The sequence below is a fragment of the Triturus cristatus genome, chromosome 11 (assembly GCF_964204655.1).
Source record: "Triturus cristatus chromosome 11, aTriCri1.1, whole genome shotgun sequence".
NCBI classification, from domain to species: Eukaryota; Metazoa; Chordata; class Amphibia; order Caudata; family Salamandridae; genus Triturus; species Triturus cristatus.
The window spans coordinates 965,971,010-965,990,987 of record NC_140594.1 but is presented as its reverse complement, the minus strand read 5'-3'; the positions used below and the strand labels follow the sequence as shown (position 1 = coordinate 965,990,987).

The 19,978-nt window shown below is 43.1% G+C and overlaps 1 protein-coding gene across 1 annotated transcript in view; it reads right to left on the bottom strand.

Moving 5' to 3' along the window:
• Window positions 1-427: 427 nt before the first annotated feature.
• Window positions 428-19,978, bottom strand: part of DNER (delta/notch like EGF repeat containing) — a 1,164,201-nt gene continuing 1,144,650 nt past the window's right edge. Inside the window, exon 13 of the mRNA XM_085634998.1 lies at window positions 428-1,403. Coding sequence (XP_085491124.1) covers window positions 1,292-1,403 — 112 coding nt within the window. The 3' untranslated portion in view covers window positions 428-1,291. The remainder of the gene's footprint in view (window positions 1,404-19,978) is intronic.

Here is a 19,978-nt window from a genome sequence, read left to right as displayed (position 1 = left end):
TATTACAGCTAAGGTTTTTACGCAACCAGTTATTTTGTATTTTCTTCATTGCACAGTATTGTTTTACTTTGACACGGCTCTACGTACCTAGAGTTTCATGCTGGACTGGTCAGCTGATTGTATGCTGGATGCTATTTGGTCAATTATGCTATACTGGACACAAATGTGAATATCATGAAAATGTGGCATGAATACAGCTATCCTGGACTTAAGCTGGACACCTCTGCATTAGAAGGTCCCTGTCTTTTGAAGCCTATCAGCATCTCTGTTACTTTCAGATCACAGCAACAAGAAGATACTGGCTTTTAATTTTAGATTTCCTTCTTCATCATACTCTCAGTGCTGTGCATCGTTGTGGTTGTATGCAAATATTATACAAAAAAAATCCACTGATGAATGTATAAAAAAGACTCATAACCATTTAGAATTGACTTGATAACATTTATTCAATCAATATCCTTTGAAATCAGCGAGAACTTGAAGACTTGAAGGAGCATATTAGCAGTCAAATACATCTAAAGAAATGAAAAGAACTACATTTAAATCAGGTGCACTATGAGAAATGCGCAATCTTTAACGAGTTGATACATTAGCAACTATTGAAAAGCAAACAACTGTGACTAGTTTACGCACAATATAAAAATGTTGACATATCAGAGAAAAATGTAGATTCAGTCCAGTCCTAAATTGCCGTGTCAGGCACTTTCGTGCTATACTTTTTAGAAAGCCTAGCATGAATACTATTACAAAAATGACAAACACTAAACAAAGAGTGGTTAAGCAATTACTAGGAAACAAAGAATGCAGAAACTGGTTATGTACCCATGCATGGGAAAGGCCAAGAGCTAATTCATCCAAGTTAAGATCATTAAATCTTCCTACTTAAGATTCGTTTCACAACACACACATTTGAACTGTTTCATTTTGTAATTGATATACTGTGTATTATACCACACATCTTTTACTAACCCTACTTGGGAAGCTAGCACTGAAATGCCACACAGAAACACTCCCTTCACTGTTGTGACTACCACAATGTGGCTGCTTCCTGTGTCAGTGTCGACTATAAAAGTAACACTCACTGTAACAAGCTTTCATTTTGTATCTGCCTTCATTCGAGTTGAAATGTTCAGAAAATCCAATTTCAAGAGCTGCAGAACATGTGTCCCCAGCGGTTCTACTGAAAATTCTTAAGAAGCTTACAGTCTAAATTTCGTATGTTTTTCTTAAAAATACTTAGTTGGGTTAGTACTCCCCTCTTTTGAAAAAAGAACCAAAACCCATTGATCGATTACAAATCTTTTGTTTTTATCAGCGTGACCAAAGGTTTGTCGTCTGGACTGTAATCTTCGTATGCTATTGGGGTGGCATCATACATTGCTGGCCTGGACTTCTTTCCAAACCTGTAACACAGAAAATTACAAGAAGTCAGAATCCTACCACAATGTACTGAAGTTCAAAAGTAATATGATAGATTCACACAAATCATTACCGCCTAATAAAACAATTACCAGTTAACGAGCAGTATACAGTAGCCTTTTTACCATTTTTGTAACACTCCAGGTGGCTGTTATATAGCAATTTGGAAACGTATTATATGTCTAAACGTTCTTTGTGCTAAACACATAACACAGAGAAAGGAAGATACATAAAAAGAATAACATATATATTTGTATTTACTGTATGAGCTCAATGCTTTATGTACTTTAAAAAATACTTTCATAACCACAACAAAGCAAAAGTATCTCTTTATGGCTCTTAAATATGGGAACCAGACATGCTCATAAAAGAGCCTTTTTACTAACTCTGGGCGGGGAACTCCGCTCCGCTCGTGGAGCTTGTGGAGATTTCTGCACTCCACGTTACGTGGAGCTCTGGATCGAATTTTATCCTTCGCTCGCGTTAGTCAACATCAAGGTGGCGAGCGCGATCGAGGAAAATCTACCTCCCGGCTTGATTTTTCCTCGTTCGCGATCGTCAACATCAAGATGACGAACGCGAGCGTGGAAAATCAACCTCCCGCAGGATTTCTCAACGCAGGCAGTCAGATTTCTCATTGCGAGTGGTCGTGTATGCTCACAACCACTCGCGTTGAGAAACTGTTTGCGTTGAGAAAGCTGCCGCTCGAGTAAAAATCTACTCGAGCGGCAGAAAGGAAGCAGCGCCCGCTTGCGCTGTGCATGGTACAGTTTGGGATGAATGCACTGTGCAGACAAACACCTGGCACTGAAAATCACTGCAAACAGCATTTATCCAGCGCATGCTGCCACTTGCGGAGCTCTGCATCGTGCGGCTAATGTTTTTTGCACTTCACGGAGTTCCGCATAGCAGAACTCCGTGAACTCCGCCCAGGCTTACTTTTTACTCAGTTTAAGACGAATGATGTAGTGGCATGGGGCCCTTGTTGTAGGATGTTGTTGAGGAGTGGGGAATCCAAACAACTAAAAACTTTGGAGCAATTTACAAGAAACTGACACATCTGTACAGATGCGTCAGTTTCCCTGCGCCTTCATACGAAACCATTGCGCCACCATGGATGCGCCGTATTTACAATACGACGCACCATGGAGCAAGGATTGACAGATGCGTCAGAAATTCTAATGCATCTGTTGCCCCAAAAGTGAAGCATTGCTGGAGTGAAAGTAACGCACCTGCAGCAATGCGCCACCACAGATAGGTGAGTCCCATTCAAATTGCTCTGCGTCATTCCTTACGCCTGGTCTGAGGGGACGTAGGGATTTTTAAGTAGCCAAAGGCATTGAGTGACGCAGTGAAATGTAAATTTCACTGCGTCAGTTCTACATGGGGTTTTGCGTGGGAACGCCTAGCCTGCATACATAATACCTGACGCAGGTATAATGTAACGCAGGGCTTTACAACATGACGCATCTCCCTAGATGTGTCACGTTGTAAATGGGCCGTGATGTGGCGCATTGGTTACGCTGCCGCTGCATCGCAAAAAGTGACAACGGCTGCTCAAAAGTGTTGCAAGGGGCTTGTAATTCTACTCCCTAGTGCATCTACCCGTGTTCAAATTACGTCATTTATAAATGGGTGGTGTAGGGGTGATTAAAAGCAAGTATTGGACACACGAAGCACAATTAGGAAGCTTCTAACTTATCTTGGACCTAGTGCTCCTCCCATAGTTTGCTAGAGATGTGAAACGAGATGGTGTTTTTACACTTCAGCTCAGATATTACAAGCCAGAAGGATCTGATATTATTCGACACTGATGCCTGTACTATTGTCTCTCATTGACTCATAATTACCTCCTGCTGTCTTTAGGAGGAGATTTCTTTATATATCTTTAGCATTTTCAGCACAATATTCACAATATGCAAGCTCACCCCAATCATTAAAACTACTGCTTGAAAATTACGATCTGCAGTCTCCAATAGTCTACTGTGTCCCCCTAGGACAACTCTTATCCATATTGCCAGTCCCCCTGAAGTGCACCCACATCGTGATGGAATGGCTCTGGGGCACTAAAACATTGAAAGCCATTCACTAGTGAAGGAGGTATATCCCAAGTTTCTTGAAACAGAATAATATCATAACACCTAACAAGGTTTAGCCACTCAGGTATGTTAAGCTTTGCCTGTAGGCCGGCCACATTCCAAAGTAATATTTTAAGGAGGGGCCATTGTCCGTCTGTGGCAGGAATTCCTGGGTCAGATGCAGAGATATATGCTGACGAACCAACATTGGGCATACCACAGTGAAGGGGTGCTGAGGCCCAAGCTGCTGACCTGCCTGGAGTCCCCCAAATGTGGGGATAACTGGCACCTGGTCTGTTTTCCTTCCAATAACTCCCCTGATATAAAAGTACCTGGATATCACTAATCACCAACACTCGGGGGGCAATGCAGCTCTAATAGCTCACAAAAACATCAATCTATATTTTCCAGACTGCTGTGTGCTGAGAACATATTAGTGCAGAGTATGTTAAAAAAAAAAATTGTAGCCCCCGATTATCTGTGGAGGGGGGGCTTATAAAAATACCCTAAATGCGAAGTGACAATTTGAGTTTGTGAAGCTGTCTTATTCTTTTGTGCTTAAGATTTTTCTGACACATACAGGATTCTGGAAATTAACAACAATACAGTCCCCTGTTATGTTTTTTGATTGACCAAGCCAACCCACCCTTCTCACCATTATGATCTCCTTTTTAAAATCCCATGCATTAAAATGTATGTTTGTGAATCCAAGGAGCCACCTTATTCCGAAGCTGTGGCCAAGACTCCTGCTGACCAGTCAATAGAAGAGGCACCCCGTCCAAAAATAACATTTAAGGGCAGGCCGCAGGGAGAAGATTCAGTATATCATGACATTGTAAGGGGACTGTATCCCCGGTATCCTGTTGGATTAAGCACGGAAGTGCCTGACCTGGCTGCACTGGGTTTGGTTGAGTGATAATACTGTGAGCTGCAATCTTCTTGGAGATCATGCCACCACTGTTTATCGCTGGGTCAAGCCTCCTGGTATTTGTGTCAGAGCTCTTACCTACATTCGTTGCGGATGTACACTGTAAATTTTGTACAGGTAGTACTTTACCCCAAGATGAGTGACTACCCAAAGAGTTAGGTCAAAAGACCCTTGATTCGGTCAATAGCTCTGTCAGTGGCCTAATGTTTTCCTCAATAATGGCACTTAATTTGTCACATACAACATCCAGCGAGGGAAAAGATCAAACATAGTATCACTAGTCTGACTGACTGAAGACTGAGTTGTTGATTGCAACGATGACCGAGCCCATGAAAGCAGCTGGCCTTTGTTATTTTGATGGAAAGACTGTTGTTTCAGCATAGCAGTCACTGACTTCCTAGGTAATCTCTTACACTTCATGGCTAGGCTTGTAGTGGGCTGTATGGCAGTATTATCAGCTGGCTCAGACCCTACATCATCAGGACTCACATGGGCACACACACTGACACTAGCACCAGCATTAACGTTCTCGATCGTCAAACCTGCCTTTCCATTTGCGGGCTCAAAAACATTAATCTCAGTAGGGATTTTCAGAGCTGATAGAATACCATGGTCCAAGGATAGCCTACGTTCTGTTATTTCTATTTAATTCGCTACAATCCCAACCGCTCTCTCCAGCATGCTGTCTATGGTAACAGAGGGGTGTCTAAGGGTGGCCCCTGTTAGATTTCACGAGTCCAAAGAGAAGAAAATCTCACCTTAGATGAACTCAAATGCAGCTCTGCCCATTAAGCCCACTCCACACAAAAACCAATGGGGGTGGGACAGCCCAGCCTCGTCCGCCTTTAGTCGGGCGCAGATGGGCCCGCTCTTAGCCCGAGGACACGTATGGGCGTGTCCCACACATCAGGAGCCCCAGACAAGTTATGAAGGCATTTTCGGGCACAAAGGAAGCGGCATCGGCGGCTACCAGCTGCAAGGAAAGATGTAGCCCCTACCAACCCTATCTGCAGTCTTGCATTCCACACAGCGGGAGGTAATCAAGGCATCTCTGGGCACAAAGGAAGCGGCATCTGCGGCTACCTGCCACAAGGTAGTATGGGGTTTGAGTTTCAGCCCCCACCAATACTGTCAGCAGTCGAGTCCCAACTCTACTGAATGTTAATTCAGTTGAATGGTCGTATCGATATGAAAGGCACTTAACCCAGGAGATATGCTCACCATCTCCATGAGGCTGTGCTTGGTATTCACCACCACAGGATCTCCCAAGCTGTTTTTGAAGCCGAACGTCTCTTGGTTATATGAGTAGTACAAACCCTAGAGATTAACATCTCTTTTTCAACTCTGCAGCAGTTTGGAGTCTTACAAGTTCCTTTGATGCCGGGTGCCACCTCTTGTACTTAATCCTACAGCAAAGTGGTTGTGAAAGTGGTGCATTCTAACTGCTGGTGCAGTCATTGGGGTATGGCTACAATCCCCACTACACTAAATTGCAAATACAAAAAGAGATGACACTGCTCTCCCGGGGGCTTTGTTTCCAAATGTATTTAGGTTATCATCAGCAATCCACCAAACGCCACCAATGCGTTTAGACTATTGCAGTATATATATATCTATATATATATACATATATATATATATATATATATATATATATATATATATATTCACTGAAAAAACCATAGGTTTCAGGGGCGTTATAGTTAGCTGGACTTTTCACTCGTACAAAACCATTGAAATTCCCCCGTTATAGTTAGTTCAGCTAACTATAACTCGCGCGCCCGCAATGCACTGCTGATGACGTCACATATTACATCACTCATGACATGGTCAGTGACATCACTCATGACATCACTCATGACATCTCAGATGACATCACTGATGACATCATCCAGTGAATGTGTGTTTTTCTGAAAATTACATATGTTTTATATATGTATATCTCAAGGTCGATAGAAGAATAAATGGGTATATAAGTGTCTAAATGGATGATTTGTTTTTGAAAAATTGATTGTATAACTGACTGATTAAGTGTATCTTAGTGAATACATGGCTTAGTGAGTAATGTTTAAATATGTAAATATCTGTATCAATCTCTCACTTTGTGTATAAGTGGCTGCATGGGTTGGTGAGTAGCTACATGAGTGTCTATATAGGTTATTAGTTGGTTTTTTGAGGATCAGTATGAGTGTCTGAGTGTCTGTATGGTTCGGTGGGGGGTATTACGTAGTGCATAGGTGCAAGAATGAGTGACTCACTGTTTGTATGTGTTGAAGACAGCATGTGTGCAGGACTGTATGGGTGGATGAGTGTGTGCATGGGTGTGTTAGTGACTGAATGACTGTCTCAATAGTGTCTTTATGAGTGACTACATATGTTTTAAACTAGTATATGTGACTATTGGTGTATATAAGTGAGTATATGTGAGAGTGAGAGATTGAAAGAGTTCCTGTATGAATAAGTATGTGTTTCTATAAGTGATTTTTTAAAAGACTAAGTATGTGTAAGTTTCTGTAGAAGTAAGTGTGGTGGTGTGTGTATAAGTGTATATGCAAGTAAATGGATGTTTGATTCTTTATTAGCATGAGTGACTATGTGTGTGAGTGACTCTATGGATGAGTGGCGTTGTGTAACAGGATGTATAGGTGTATGAGTACATATAATGAGTGAGTACATGTATGAGTGACTGTATAGGACGGTTGGTGAATGAGTGGATGTGTATGTGGATCTTAGAATTACTGAATAGGTTGTTGTAACTGATATTGGTATGTCCATTGTTTTGAACATTGTAGTTTCTATTTTTGAATGTGTGTATCAAAGGTTATATTAGGGGGAGAGGAGGTCTGCCACTCTATCACAAGGATGATGTCATCAGTGATGTCATCAGTGATGTCATTTGAGATGTCATTAGTGATGTCTTGAGTGATGTCACTGACCATGTCATGAGTGATGTAATATGTGACGTCATCAGCAGTGCATTGCGGGCGCGCGAGTTATAGTTAGCTAAACTAACTATAATGGGGGAATTTCAATGATTTTGGACGAGTGAAAAGTCCAGTGACTGACTCTATTAGTGAGTGATTAAACTTATCTTACTGAATGCATGGGTTAGTGAGTAAACTATGTGAATGTCTGTATCCGTCTGTCTGTTGGTGTGTAAGCTGCTGAGTGTATGTGTGGGTGGGGTGTGTGTGTGTGACTCTGTACATAGATGTGTGAGTGGGTGATTCACTGGGTGCATGGTTGCATGGTTTCAAGAGTGCATCTGTGATGAACTGTATGGGTGGGTGAGTGTGTGTTAGTGAGTGAATGTATATCTCAGTTGTATATGTGTGAGTAACTACATATGTGAAAGGCAGTATATATGTGTGTTGGAGTATATAAATGGCTATAACTGAGAGTGTGTGATTGTGAGAGTGGCTGTATGGATGAGTCTGTGCTTGTATCAGTGATTGTATAAGAGCGTAAGTATGTGCTAGTATTTGTATGCGTAAGTGAGCTGGAGTGTGTATAACTGTATAGGTGATTAAATGGCAGTGTGATTAATTATTTGCATGACTGACTAGGTGTGTGAGTACCTCTATGGATGAGTGGCGGTGTATGAGTTTCTATATAGGTGTGTGAGTGCATATGATAGTCCTGTACTGAGTGACCATAAGTATGAGTGACTGTACGGGTGAATGAGTGGATGTGTGTGTAAACCTAAGAATCAGTGAGTGGGTATGTAGTTATTGGTGTTGGAGTGTCTATTATTTTGAGAATGGCAGTCTTTAATTTACAGTGGGTGTATCAAAGGTTATATTAGGGTGTGAGAAGATGCATCAATTTATCACATGGATGATGTCATCAGTGATGTCATTTGAGATGCCATCAGTGATGTCATCAGTGATGTCACTGACCATGTCATGAGTGATGTAATATGTGACGTCATCAGCCGTGCACTGTGGGGGCACGAGTTATAGTTAGCTGAACTAACTATAACGGGGGAATTTCCATGGATGTGTACGAGTGAAATGTCCAACTAACTATAACTTTCCCTAAAACCTATAGTTTTTTCAGTGAAAAAAAAAAAAAATATATATATATATATATATATATATATATATATATATATATATATATATATAATCTACTTGCGGTCGCCAGTAGATAGTTATAGTTAGAACCTAGTTTCCATAGGAAAAGCATTTTTTAATGTGCTTTTAACTTTGTCGTCGTTTGATGAATCTTTACGACATTTTCCAAAAAGTTCCTCTTTTCAGATCAGCTCCTATCTTGAAGGTTTGGGGGTGATTCGTCAAGGGGGGCTGAGAAAAAAGGGAGGTACCAAAACGTGTTTGCTCCATGCAATTTCCATAGGAATCTTTAGACAAGGCTACAGGTCAAACTGCTGAACGGAATTACGCCAAATTTGGCAGGGAGAAAGGTCTTGGTCCAGAAAGCATGCTTTTGTTTGAAATGGTGTAAATCCGTTCAGTAGTTTTTGCGATGTTAAAGGAAAAATTTATATATATATATATATATATATATATATATATATATATATATATATCTGGGCGGAGCCTAACTCCCGAGCATGAGCTTGCCTCTGATTGGCTGCTAACACTTGATTGGAGGGAGTGTTGCACTACCCGGAAGTGATGTGTAGTTACCAGGTCAGCTGTTCAGCTGGCTGTAACTACAAATTCACATGCCCTGGCCGACGCGCAGCGGGCGCGCCAAGGCGTGCCTAATGCAAACCCATCTGCGCCCGTCCGCGCCAGACCGTCGCCAGGAGCAATGAACCCTGCCGGTTTCACCGTAAGTCAGGTAACCAGTCCCGACCAGAGCACTAAATACTCTAGACTGGAGTTATTACTCATCAGGGACCACACACTACCTCCCGCTATGTATAAGGGAGTGCACCCCTGCACACACAAATTCCCAACAACAGTAGAAGGCCCCTTAGCATGTAAAAACTGCGAATTTCAGACTATCTCCCCCATACCACCCATTGACTCCCAAACTAAAACCCACCCCCGCAAATTTGGTGAGGATAGAGCAAGTTGGGATTGCTTCCTGGCCAATGTTCGCTCACTCCCCAAACATGCAATTGATATCTGGGACCTTCTCTCCTCCTCTCTTCCAGACATCGGATTTCTAACTGAAACATGGATGAAACCCTCCGTCATCCCAGCCATCACTATTGCACTACCTAACGGATACCGTATCCTTAAATTAGACAGATCACGCAAGGTAGGAGGTGGGGTAGCCATTATATACAAAGACCCGATAAAAGCCACAATATTAGACCAACTTAGCAGCGACAAAATTGAAATTCTAGTATTTAGAATAGACCTCCACTCACAGATGAGCTGGAAAGGAGCCCTCGTATACTGCCCCCCCCGGACCTCTCTCCCATTCCATCACTCACCTCTTAAATATGATTGCCCCTCATGTGATATCCTCCAATAGATTCCTTCTTCTGGGAGACTTTAACGTCCATAGCGAGAATCCCAAGGACCCTGAAGCCTCTACCGTTCTGACTGAGTTAGCGACACAAGGACTTACTAAAACCAATGATGCACCCCCGCACATCGCGGGCCACACCCTGGACCTAGTTCTCTCCAACTCACCACACACATTATATAAATCTACTAGCCCTCTGACGTGGTCAGACCACTCCATATTTGAATTCGGTTTAGTGGCCCCCCCAGAGCACATAGCCAAAGAAACACCAATAATACGAGCCTACAGAGAGTGGCCCAAATTAACACCCACACTTTTCGGCGACACCTTCATCCCTCCTCACTTTTCTACATCAGACACGGTAGAGCAACGCCTGACTGTCTTTCAGGACGCAGTTAAATCCACCATAGACACTCTGATCCCCCTGAAGAGATCATCTGCGGATCCCAAGCGTCCCCAGACCCCTTGGTACTCTTCAGCCCTTTGGACAGAAAAAAGTAATTGTAAAAAGATTGAGCATCAATGGCGCCGAACCCAAGCACCCCTTGACAAAGGAAAGTACAAAACTGCTTTAGACTCTTATCATAAAAACATAAAAATCGCCCGGAAAAATTATATAGCCAACCAACTTGTACAAACGGATAACACCCCTAAAGTCCTCTTTCAAGTACTCAACACTCTCATCAACCCCAAAGCTTGCAACCCGGAAGACGCGCCAACCCAGTCACTCTGCGATAGTATTGCCGGTTACCTCTCACAAAAGATTGACAACATCTACAATAAGATGACCTCCTCCAATACAAGTACATGCCAAAACTTGATTGCTGAACCCCCCCGGCCCCACCTAGCTCTCTCACCTTAAAAGAATTCCCTCTGCTCACCATCCCTATTAAAATCTTCCAAATCTGGATCCCCCAAAGACCTAATACCAGCTAAAATCTCCAGATGTCTCGCAGAGGAGCTGGCAGCACCTCTTTGCTCTATCTTAAACAGCTCAATCACAGAAGGCAATCTTCCCACGGAGTGGAAAGCCGCCCAGATTATGCCCATCAGGAAAAACACTAAACTGCCCCCTGACGTGAATTCTAACTACCGACCCATCTCACTACTCCCTCTCCATAGCAAATTGTTGGAAAAACACATTAATACAAACTTATCCATATTCATTGAATACTCTGATTGCCTTGATCATTCAGGATTCCATCCCAGGTATAGCATGGAATCAGCCCTGGTCAATGTCATAGATAACATCCAAATGCATACGGACGCTGGCCTCATACTGCTCGACCTGTCCGCAGCATTCAACACCATCTCACACCAGATTCTGCTGGAAAGATTACGAACCATAGGCATTCAGGATACTGCACTAAACTGGCTGACGGACTTTCTTAAGGGGAGAACCCAAACGGTAAACCTTGGTCCCTTTAAATCTAGGACCACCATGGTATCCAAGGGCGTACTTCAGGCCTCCTGCCTCAGCCCCTTACTATTCAACGTATATGTCGTCCCACTTGCAGCACTCCTAAGAAACATCGGGTTTACCCCCATTTCCTACGCGGATGACACTCAACTTCTCCTTTCCTTCGACAAAAACACCCCTAGTACCGAAAGCATTTTCGCTGAGGGCATGAAAACTATAACATCATGGATGAGTAACAACTTCCTGCAGTTAAACGCAGCAAAAACAGAAATAATGCTATTTAAAGACGCAGTAACTAGCTGGTCACCCAGCTGGTGGCCAGAGGAACTGGGCCCTGCACCATCCCCAAAGTCAGTGGTTAAGAACCTGGGGGTCCTAATAGATTGTAAACTCAACCTAGATGAGCATATAATCGCAACCAAATGGGCATGCTTCCATGCACTCAGCCTGCTCCGCAAAGTCTTTCACTTCCTTCCCTCTTCCACACGTAAAACCCTGGTACACGCTCTGGTACTCAGTCAACTAGATTTCAGCAATGCCCTGCGGATCACTACCATGGAAACCTCCTTGAGCAGTGTACAAGTGGTCCAGGACACAGCAGCCCACCTAGTGACCAGTGCACCCCACCGAACTCCCGAACTCCCCCTTCTCCAGAAGCTACACTGGTCACCTATACGTAAAATAATTCAATTAAAAATTTGCTGTATGGTGTTCAAAGGCCTAAACCAGATGGGTCCAACATATCTGGCGGACAAACTGGTCAGACACACACCCTCGCGTACCCTTCGCTCAAATGGGAAGGGTCTTCTCACCGTCCCACGCATAAAACAAACCAGACTAGGAGGCAAAGCGTTCTCCTACCTAGCCCCTCAATTCTGGAACCAACTACCTTTGTACATCTGCCAATGCACTAACTACTTGACCTTTAGGAAAAAACTCAAAACATCACTCTTCTAGTTCCTAGTCACTACCTCTACACGTCCACAGCGCGGAGATACCCCAACCGGGGTGATTCAAGCGCTCTATAAATGACATAAATAAATAAACACATCAAACCAGGAAGCGTTAACAGCCATCTTGTACCTCGCATCAAGTGAAAATAAAACAAAGGTCCCGGGGGCAATTTAATATACCGGAGCTCTGTCTGTGCGAGATACCCCTTTCATGCTCCCTTACCCCACATCACCAGCTCGCAGCTATGCCTTTAGAAGCCAGTCCATCGGCTCGCAGCTCTCTACCTCTGCGAGCCAGTACACTGCTGCGTCGGCTCGCAGCTCTCTACCTCTGCGAGCCAGTATGCTGCTGTGCCTTTGTGAGCGGATGGCCCGTAGCTCTCCCTCTGCGAGTCGAGCCCATGGGCCGCAGCTCTCCCTCTGCGAGCCTGGGTGCGAACTGTTGAAACTAGGAACTGTTGGCAGCCATTTTGTGATCAGTCCACGTCAGCTCGCATCTCTCCATCTACAAGACATTGAGTCCGTAGTTCTACCTCTGCAAGGCAACTCTGAAAACATACCGGAGCTCTGTCTGTGCGAGATACCCCTTTCCTGCTCCCTGTCCCCACATCACCAGCTAGCAGCTTTGCCTTTAGAGGCTAGTCCGTCGGCTCGCAGCTCTGCCAACCCATTAGCTCGTAGCTGTGTGTCTGCTAGCAGGCCGGTCAGCCTGTTGCTCTCTCTGTGTGAGTTAGACCATGGCTCTCTGAAGCATAGCCCCCACCAACCTTCTCTGGCCTGCAACTCTCCCTCTGCGAACCACCGGTCGGCTCGCAGCTCTTTGCGTGCGAGGTCTCGGGCCCACAGTTGTATCTCTGAAGCCAAGACTGGAAATATACCGCAGCTCTCTCTCTGCGAGATACCCCCTTTACGCTCCCTCTCCCCACATCACTGTCCCGCAAGTTAGACAAAAACAGTACTAATGACAAATAGCAGAATAGTAGTTTAATATTTTAAAAAACCTTTGAAATTCACTAAAAAACCATAGGTTTTACAGACGTTATAGTTAGAAATTATCATTTAAAAAACCTTTGAAATTCACTGAAAAAAACATAGGTTTCAGGGACTTTATAGCTAGAAATTAGCATTTAAAAAACCTTTGAAATTCACTGAAAAAAAACATAGGTTTTACAGACGTTATAGTTAGAAATTAGCATTTAAAAAACTTTGAAATTCACTGAAAACACCATAGGTTTCAGGGACGTTATAGTTAGTTGGACATTTCACTCATACAAAACCAGAGAAATTCAACCATTATGGTTAGTTCAGCTAACTATAACTCGCGCCCCCGCAATGCACTGCGGATGACGTCATATATTACATCATTCATGACATGGTCCGTGACATCACTGATGACATCACTGATGACATCTCAAATTACATCACTGATGACATCATCCATGTGAAAATCTGGTGCACCTCCTCACACCTGAATATAACCTTTGATACATCCACTCTAAAATACAAACTACCATTTTCGAAAAAATAGACACATCAGTACCAGTTACTAAATACGCACTGACCGGTTCGTAGGTCTACACACACATCCACTCATTCACCCATACAGTCAGGTCTACACACACATCCACTCTTTTCACCCATACAGTCACTCATATATGCAGTCATTCATCAATGCAACACTATCATATGCACTCATACACCTATACAGACACTCACACACTGCCACATATCCTGAGTTACTCACACAGCTAGTCAGTTATGCAAAGAATCAATCACACTTCCATTTACTCACCTATACAGTTATACAGACATCAGCTCACTTATTCATACAGATATTAACACATAATTACTCTGTTATAGAATCACTGATACAAATACACACTCATCCATACAGCCACTCTAACCATTACTGACTCTCACATATAGTTATTTATATAAACCATCGCTCATATATACTGCCTTTTACATATGTAGTTACTTGCATATGTACCACTGAAACATCCATTCACTCACCAACATACCCATACACATACTCACCCACCCATACAGCTGTTTCCACATGCACTCTTGAACTCATACACCCAGTGAATCAACAACTCACACATCTATGCACAGAGCCACACACCTCCCACCCACAAACACACACTCAGCCAGCCATACAAATACTCAGGCAAGCAATCAATAATTCATATAGACACTCATGCAGCTACTCACCAACCCATGCTCAGCTTACAGAACAACAGACAGATTGATACAGACTTTCACACAGTTTAGTCACTAACCCATGCCATCAGTAAGACACAATTATTCACTCACTTATACAGTCAGTCACGTACCTAGTAAATCATCCATACAGACACTTATACAACCACTCATTCTGCAATGCAGCTTGGCATATATATAAAACAAATTAAACTTTACAGAAACACACAGTCACTGGATGATGTCATCAGTGAAGTCATTTGAGATGTCATCAGTGATGTCATCAGTGATGTCACTGACCATGTCATGAATGATGTAATATGTGACATCATCAGCAATGCATTGTGGGGGCACGAATTATAGTTAGCTGAACTAACTATAACAGTGGAATTTCTCTGGTTTTGTATGAGTGAAATGTCCAACTAACTATAACGTCTGTGGAAATGTGGATTTTCCTGATCAGTTATGTCCCCTATCTTGGACCCCAACGGTTCTATATGCATGTTACAAGTACATGTATGTTCCCTCCAGTTCCAGTTTCTAAGACGCAAACATATGTGTGTCTACCGTCGACATGTTCTCTGTCAGATCCGCCATCACAGGGTTGGATATTCGATTCCTAAGTATGAAAGGCCACCGACTTTATATGGCTAAGTTACTTCATTTTTACAGTTCAGGCAAGTAGGCCCGATTCTGTCCTCAAGCCTTTCCCTGCTCTCTGTCTCTGACAGCTTCAGCTTGAGCTCGCATCTGTATCCATGAACTTTGTCCTACTCCCTGTGCAGCTAACGGTGCCTGCCTCGGCCAGTTTTCGCCTGTCTGCCAAGAAGTTGTATTTCACCTTCGAATTATCTATTTTGCTCTCCAGCCGATGCATTCCTGTCCAGTGATTTAGGTAAACATTTCCTTTAGCTCACAAGCAAAGGACTCAGCCTTTCCGTCCTCCTGCAAGTGATTCATAGCCCTGTTGCCATGGAAAGTTTTCTATCCCTCGCATCTCATATAGACACTTAGACGCTTGTACACGTACACAGTCAGTATAGAATAGATTCTGTCCGAGAGTCTCTTCCTTGTGGATAACATAGTTCTTTAAACATAGGATGTTAGATATGATTTGGGATTAGGTTGACTTGACCCCCAGACTTCTCGTCTCCACATGTAGAGCTAAATGTCAAGTCCCCTTCACCCCCTAGTTGCACGTCAATTACACGTCATGCTGCCGCGCGCGCATCTATGCCAAGTATTATCTTATAGATCCACCTATGTCTGATAATTCTAACCAATCATGTTTCTTTTATTCCTTATTACGCCTAGTTTCGATTATGTCACTGTTTTGTCGCTTTTCTTATCAAATGTTACGCCTTCTACATTCGTTTCATTGTAATGTACTTATTATAAAAATACATGTCTGTTAATAAATTATTGTACTTCACTTCCTGAACCCTCGTGGTGACGGAACCTGAAGGCCGCGACTCGAGTCGGCCATTTTGAATGGAATAAAGCCCATTAGAAAACCTCTTATACCACGGATTCTGCCTCTTGTTATTTTGAGCTATTTACTTTATTTTAAGATTCCGTATGAAATTCAGTCCGGTATTTTTATTTACCACATAATGGCGCCCGATTAGGGACACTTTCTCATCTCACGCGCCGGCGGTGCGTTGCAGGCCCGGTCTCCTGCCACAGCTGGACGGACCATAAACGCGTACCAGCAGGATTTCCTGTAAGCTCCCTCCGGTCAAGCGGGGGCGACTGAGGCTGCGATCAACCCAGACGAGGCGGTGAGAAGTGCGAAGTATCCCGACCAGAGCCTAGCTGAGAGAGCAAGATCCGAGGTATACAGAGGCCCACCAGGTTTTCCGAAATCCCGATGTCCAGAGGGTCCGCTGTCCGCAGTTATCGAGTCCTGTCCATTCTCTGAGGCCTTCCGTTTCAAGGAGCTACTCGGTGAGTACCATCGCCGGGGAGGCGTGTTGACGCGCACATAGGTTGTGCCGGTCAAGACGGATTTGGGTACACAAATCCGGTCTGCACTGTTTAGCAGTGTATATGTACTGTTTAGCAGTATATCAAGTATTCCGAAGTATTCAGTTATTGTCAAGAATTCAGCGTGGTGATTAGTTAGGCAGACTGTCATCATTGTCGATCATTGTTATAATGTTTAATGTTTAATGTTTAAAGTATTCAGAAATGTCTTGCATATTGTGGTATGAATGACTGTTCATTGTTCACTGTTCATTTATGGTGTTTTTCGTATTAAGAAAATTCAAGAGTAAGTATCAGATCAGTTGTCAATATGCCGTTCTTCTCGAAGTTAAGACAGATTACTACCAGAAAAGGGGTGCTTGAAGAAGCAGTTCCTATTCCTCCTAGGGACACCCCAGGGCATTTTATGTACCATAAACATGGCTTAGATGCCATATTGTTTCTTGATCTATGGGTAGATTATACCAAAGGATTACCGGAAAGTCAAAGGTGGCCCATAGCGGGAACCTGGGATGCAGAGTGCATCATGAAAGTGGAGGAAGAGTTATGGAAAAGAAAGGTCAGACAGTCACAGAAAGACGCTGTTGAGTTATGGCGTAAAGAATCTCATAGACGAACAGAAAAAGCACGTAGACAAGAAGAGAGGAGTAAAGAAAGTTCAAATAAAGTTCAAGAAAACCTATTAATTGAGGAAGGTATCCGAGTGAAATCAGAACAAGTGAATAGACAAAGAAATGCTCTTATGAATGGTATGTATCCCCTTCTAGCCGAAGGACTACCTAAGGCTGTTACAGAGATGCCAAAAGACTTGCCACCCCCATTATTTCCAATTAAGGTACATCCAAAGGGGCATCCCAGAACCGCAGAAGATGTTTTTCTTTCCTCATATCTAGACGATGCAGCTCCCGAGTATGCTAACGCCACACCACATAGACCGTCTGGCGGAGGGGTTCAACGTCAGGATCAGGTATCTGTCCCCGTGCAACAGCAAGTCCCGATACAAGCTTCGGCAAGCACATCTGTTTCCGCATCTGTCTCCGCAGTCGATCCTATAGGGGTATCGACACCCGTAGTTGCTGTGTCACGTTCAACGAATCCATTCACACCCGACGCCCCAGATGGGGCCACGGGAGGTGCTAGCAGTACCTTTACACCACCCAGAATAAATAAACTTGTTTTTCAAGAGTCAGCGCATTCACGTACACCTAAATTCGTAAGTGAACGTACGCTTAAGGAACTCCTTGTAAATTGTAGATATGACCCAGTGGTTGGTAAAGAGGACGAAATGGTCCTGGCATCATTACGTATCAGGCGAGCCGCAGAGTATTTAGCAAGGTTACCAGGGATGACTACGCATCTAGATAACATATATCATTTTGTTCAAACAGGACGAGATCCAGGATGTATTAACAGAGCTATGGAATTCCAGAAAGTAGAGATACAGGGGGAACTGTTACGTTTCCTCATAAACTGTGTAATCAGAAATCAAGATCGTCCGGGGGTAGACCCGAATGCAATGCTTATTCTTACAAGATGGAGTCAGAATATATCAGAAGGGAGACACGATAAGCAAAATTGTATAATAGCCATGTGCCGAAAAATACGTAAAGAAATAGAGCGTATTCATGAAGAGAGATTGGGAACAGACGAGTTTGAGCAAGATGAAGTGTCCGAATCAGGGAATTCCGCAAGACAGTCAGAGACCATAGCCTATGTAGGCAGAGGAAGATACTGTGAAAATACTAGATGTTTTTCTGATCCCATACACTCTGTATGTCCAAATAATAGCAGAACGTATCCGACGCCTGTAATAAATCTGAAATCTCTTGAACATTCGTTTCAAGCCGCAGATAAAATACTACGAGAACGAAGAGGTTACCACCTCCTCGATTCCATGGATGAGCAAGAATTAGCCAGATCAGCCGTTCACTGGATTGACAGTCCTGAAAAATACGGTGATGAGACCGTAGCACACACGTTTTTTAACCTCAGTACAGATGAACAACGTTTAGCTGGAATATATATGATTCAGCAACTCCTCATATTATATAAGAGCCAACATGCTGACCCTGGTCCTTTACCTGATATATTAACGGAACTACTTACGTACAGATGGAGAGGTTCTAGTAACAAGCTAATTAAAGAGATATTAGTGTCACGTAAGCAGTACGTCCTTTTTGTAAATCCAGATTCTCTCTCCTTGCCCCCCAGAGAAAGAGCACCGTACTACATGGATAGACAAAATCCTTTACGGGAAGTGCACCCAATAAAAGGCGAAGACAATGAGTTTCACCGTGTATTTGTTTACACACCCATATCAAAAATGGAATTATTAGAAATGAAGAAAGTAGTACCTAGTCATGACAAAGACCCAGCGGGTTTCCACCGAGAAATTAAAGACATGTTACTGATGGGAGAGTACACCTTTCCTGATATTATGACGATATTAAAGGTGCTTTTGCCTGCTGGCATTTATGAAAAACTGAAAGAAAAAGAGTGGGAAGTGGGAGACCAAAAGATAGACTGGACAGCATTAGCAGAGGAAGAAAGGGGCCGAGCTGCAGGTTCAGGGCTCGGGGATAAAGTTAAACTATTACCAGGTTTACTAGTACAGGTACTGCCACGTTTATTAACTACAAAAAAGGAAGATTGGGGTGCAATCACAGCCTGTAAACAAAAGCAAGATGAAGACACAAGCGATTATTATGCTCGATTTGAAAAATGTTTTGGTATAAATAGTGGTATAAAAGCAAGTAGTGATTCATATCCACATTTATTTGTGACAAAATTAGTGGAAAATGCATTACCTCCAGTAAAGAATAGAATATTGAAATTCGAGAGTACCTGGCAAAGTAACACTCCGTCACAAATGCTACAAATGTTACAGTATCATCACAATAGAATTAGGGATGAACAAGAACACGAGCATAGACGCATGAAGGATACAAAAATGAAAATGCTAGTTTCTCAGACAGTACCAGCAGATGGTCACAAAAAGGGTGTGACACATTCTGGTGATTCTGCAGTTCCTGTAAAAGGAACCTGCAATTACTGTAAACAACTAGGCCATTATGTACATGATTGTCCAGTCCTGAAACGTAATATAGCTACAGGTATTGCAAAGGAGAGACCACGATTAGTTAGACAAGATCAGAATGAACAAGGAGCTATGCAGCATGGACAGTCCATGCCAGTTCAGCAACAGTCCATGCCAGCCTCACAGCAACCCATACAGTTTGTGCCAGCTGCACCACCGTTGCCTGCTACTGCCACACAAACCACAACACGACAAATGTATCAGACTGCACAGTATGAATACCCTGAGTATCAGCGTTACGCATGAACCAGCCTAGAGAGGGAAGTTGACTTACCGCTTATCGAGATTCCTGTAGATCAAGAAGGACCTTATGTACATAGTGAATTATTAGGTCAAGATAGAAAATTCTTACTCGATACAGGGGCAAGTCGAACAACCATAAAACGTAGTGAAGTTCCAGGGGCACCCCTCTCAGGCTCTCAAAATGTTTCCCTTGGTTTTTCAGGA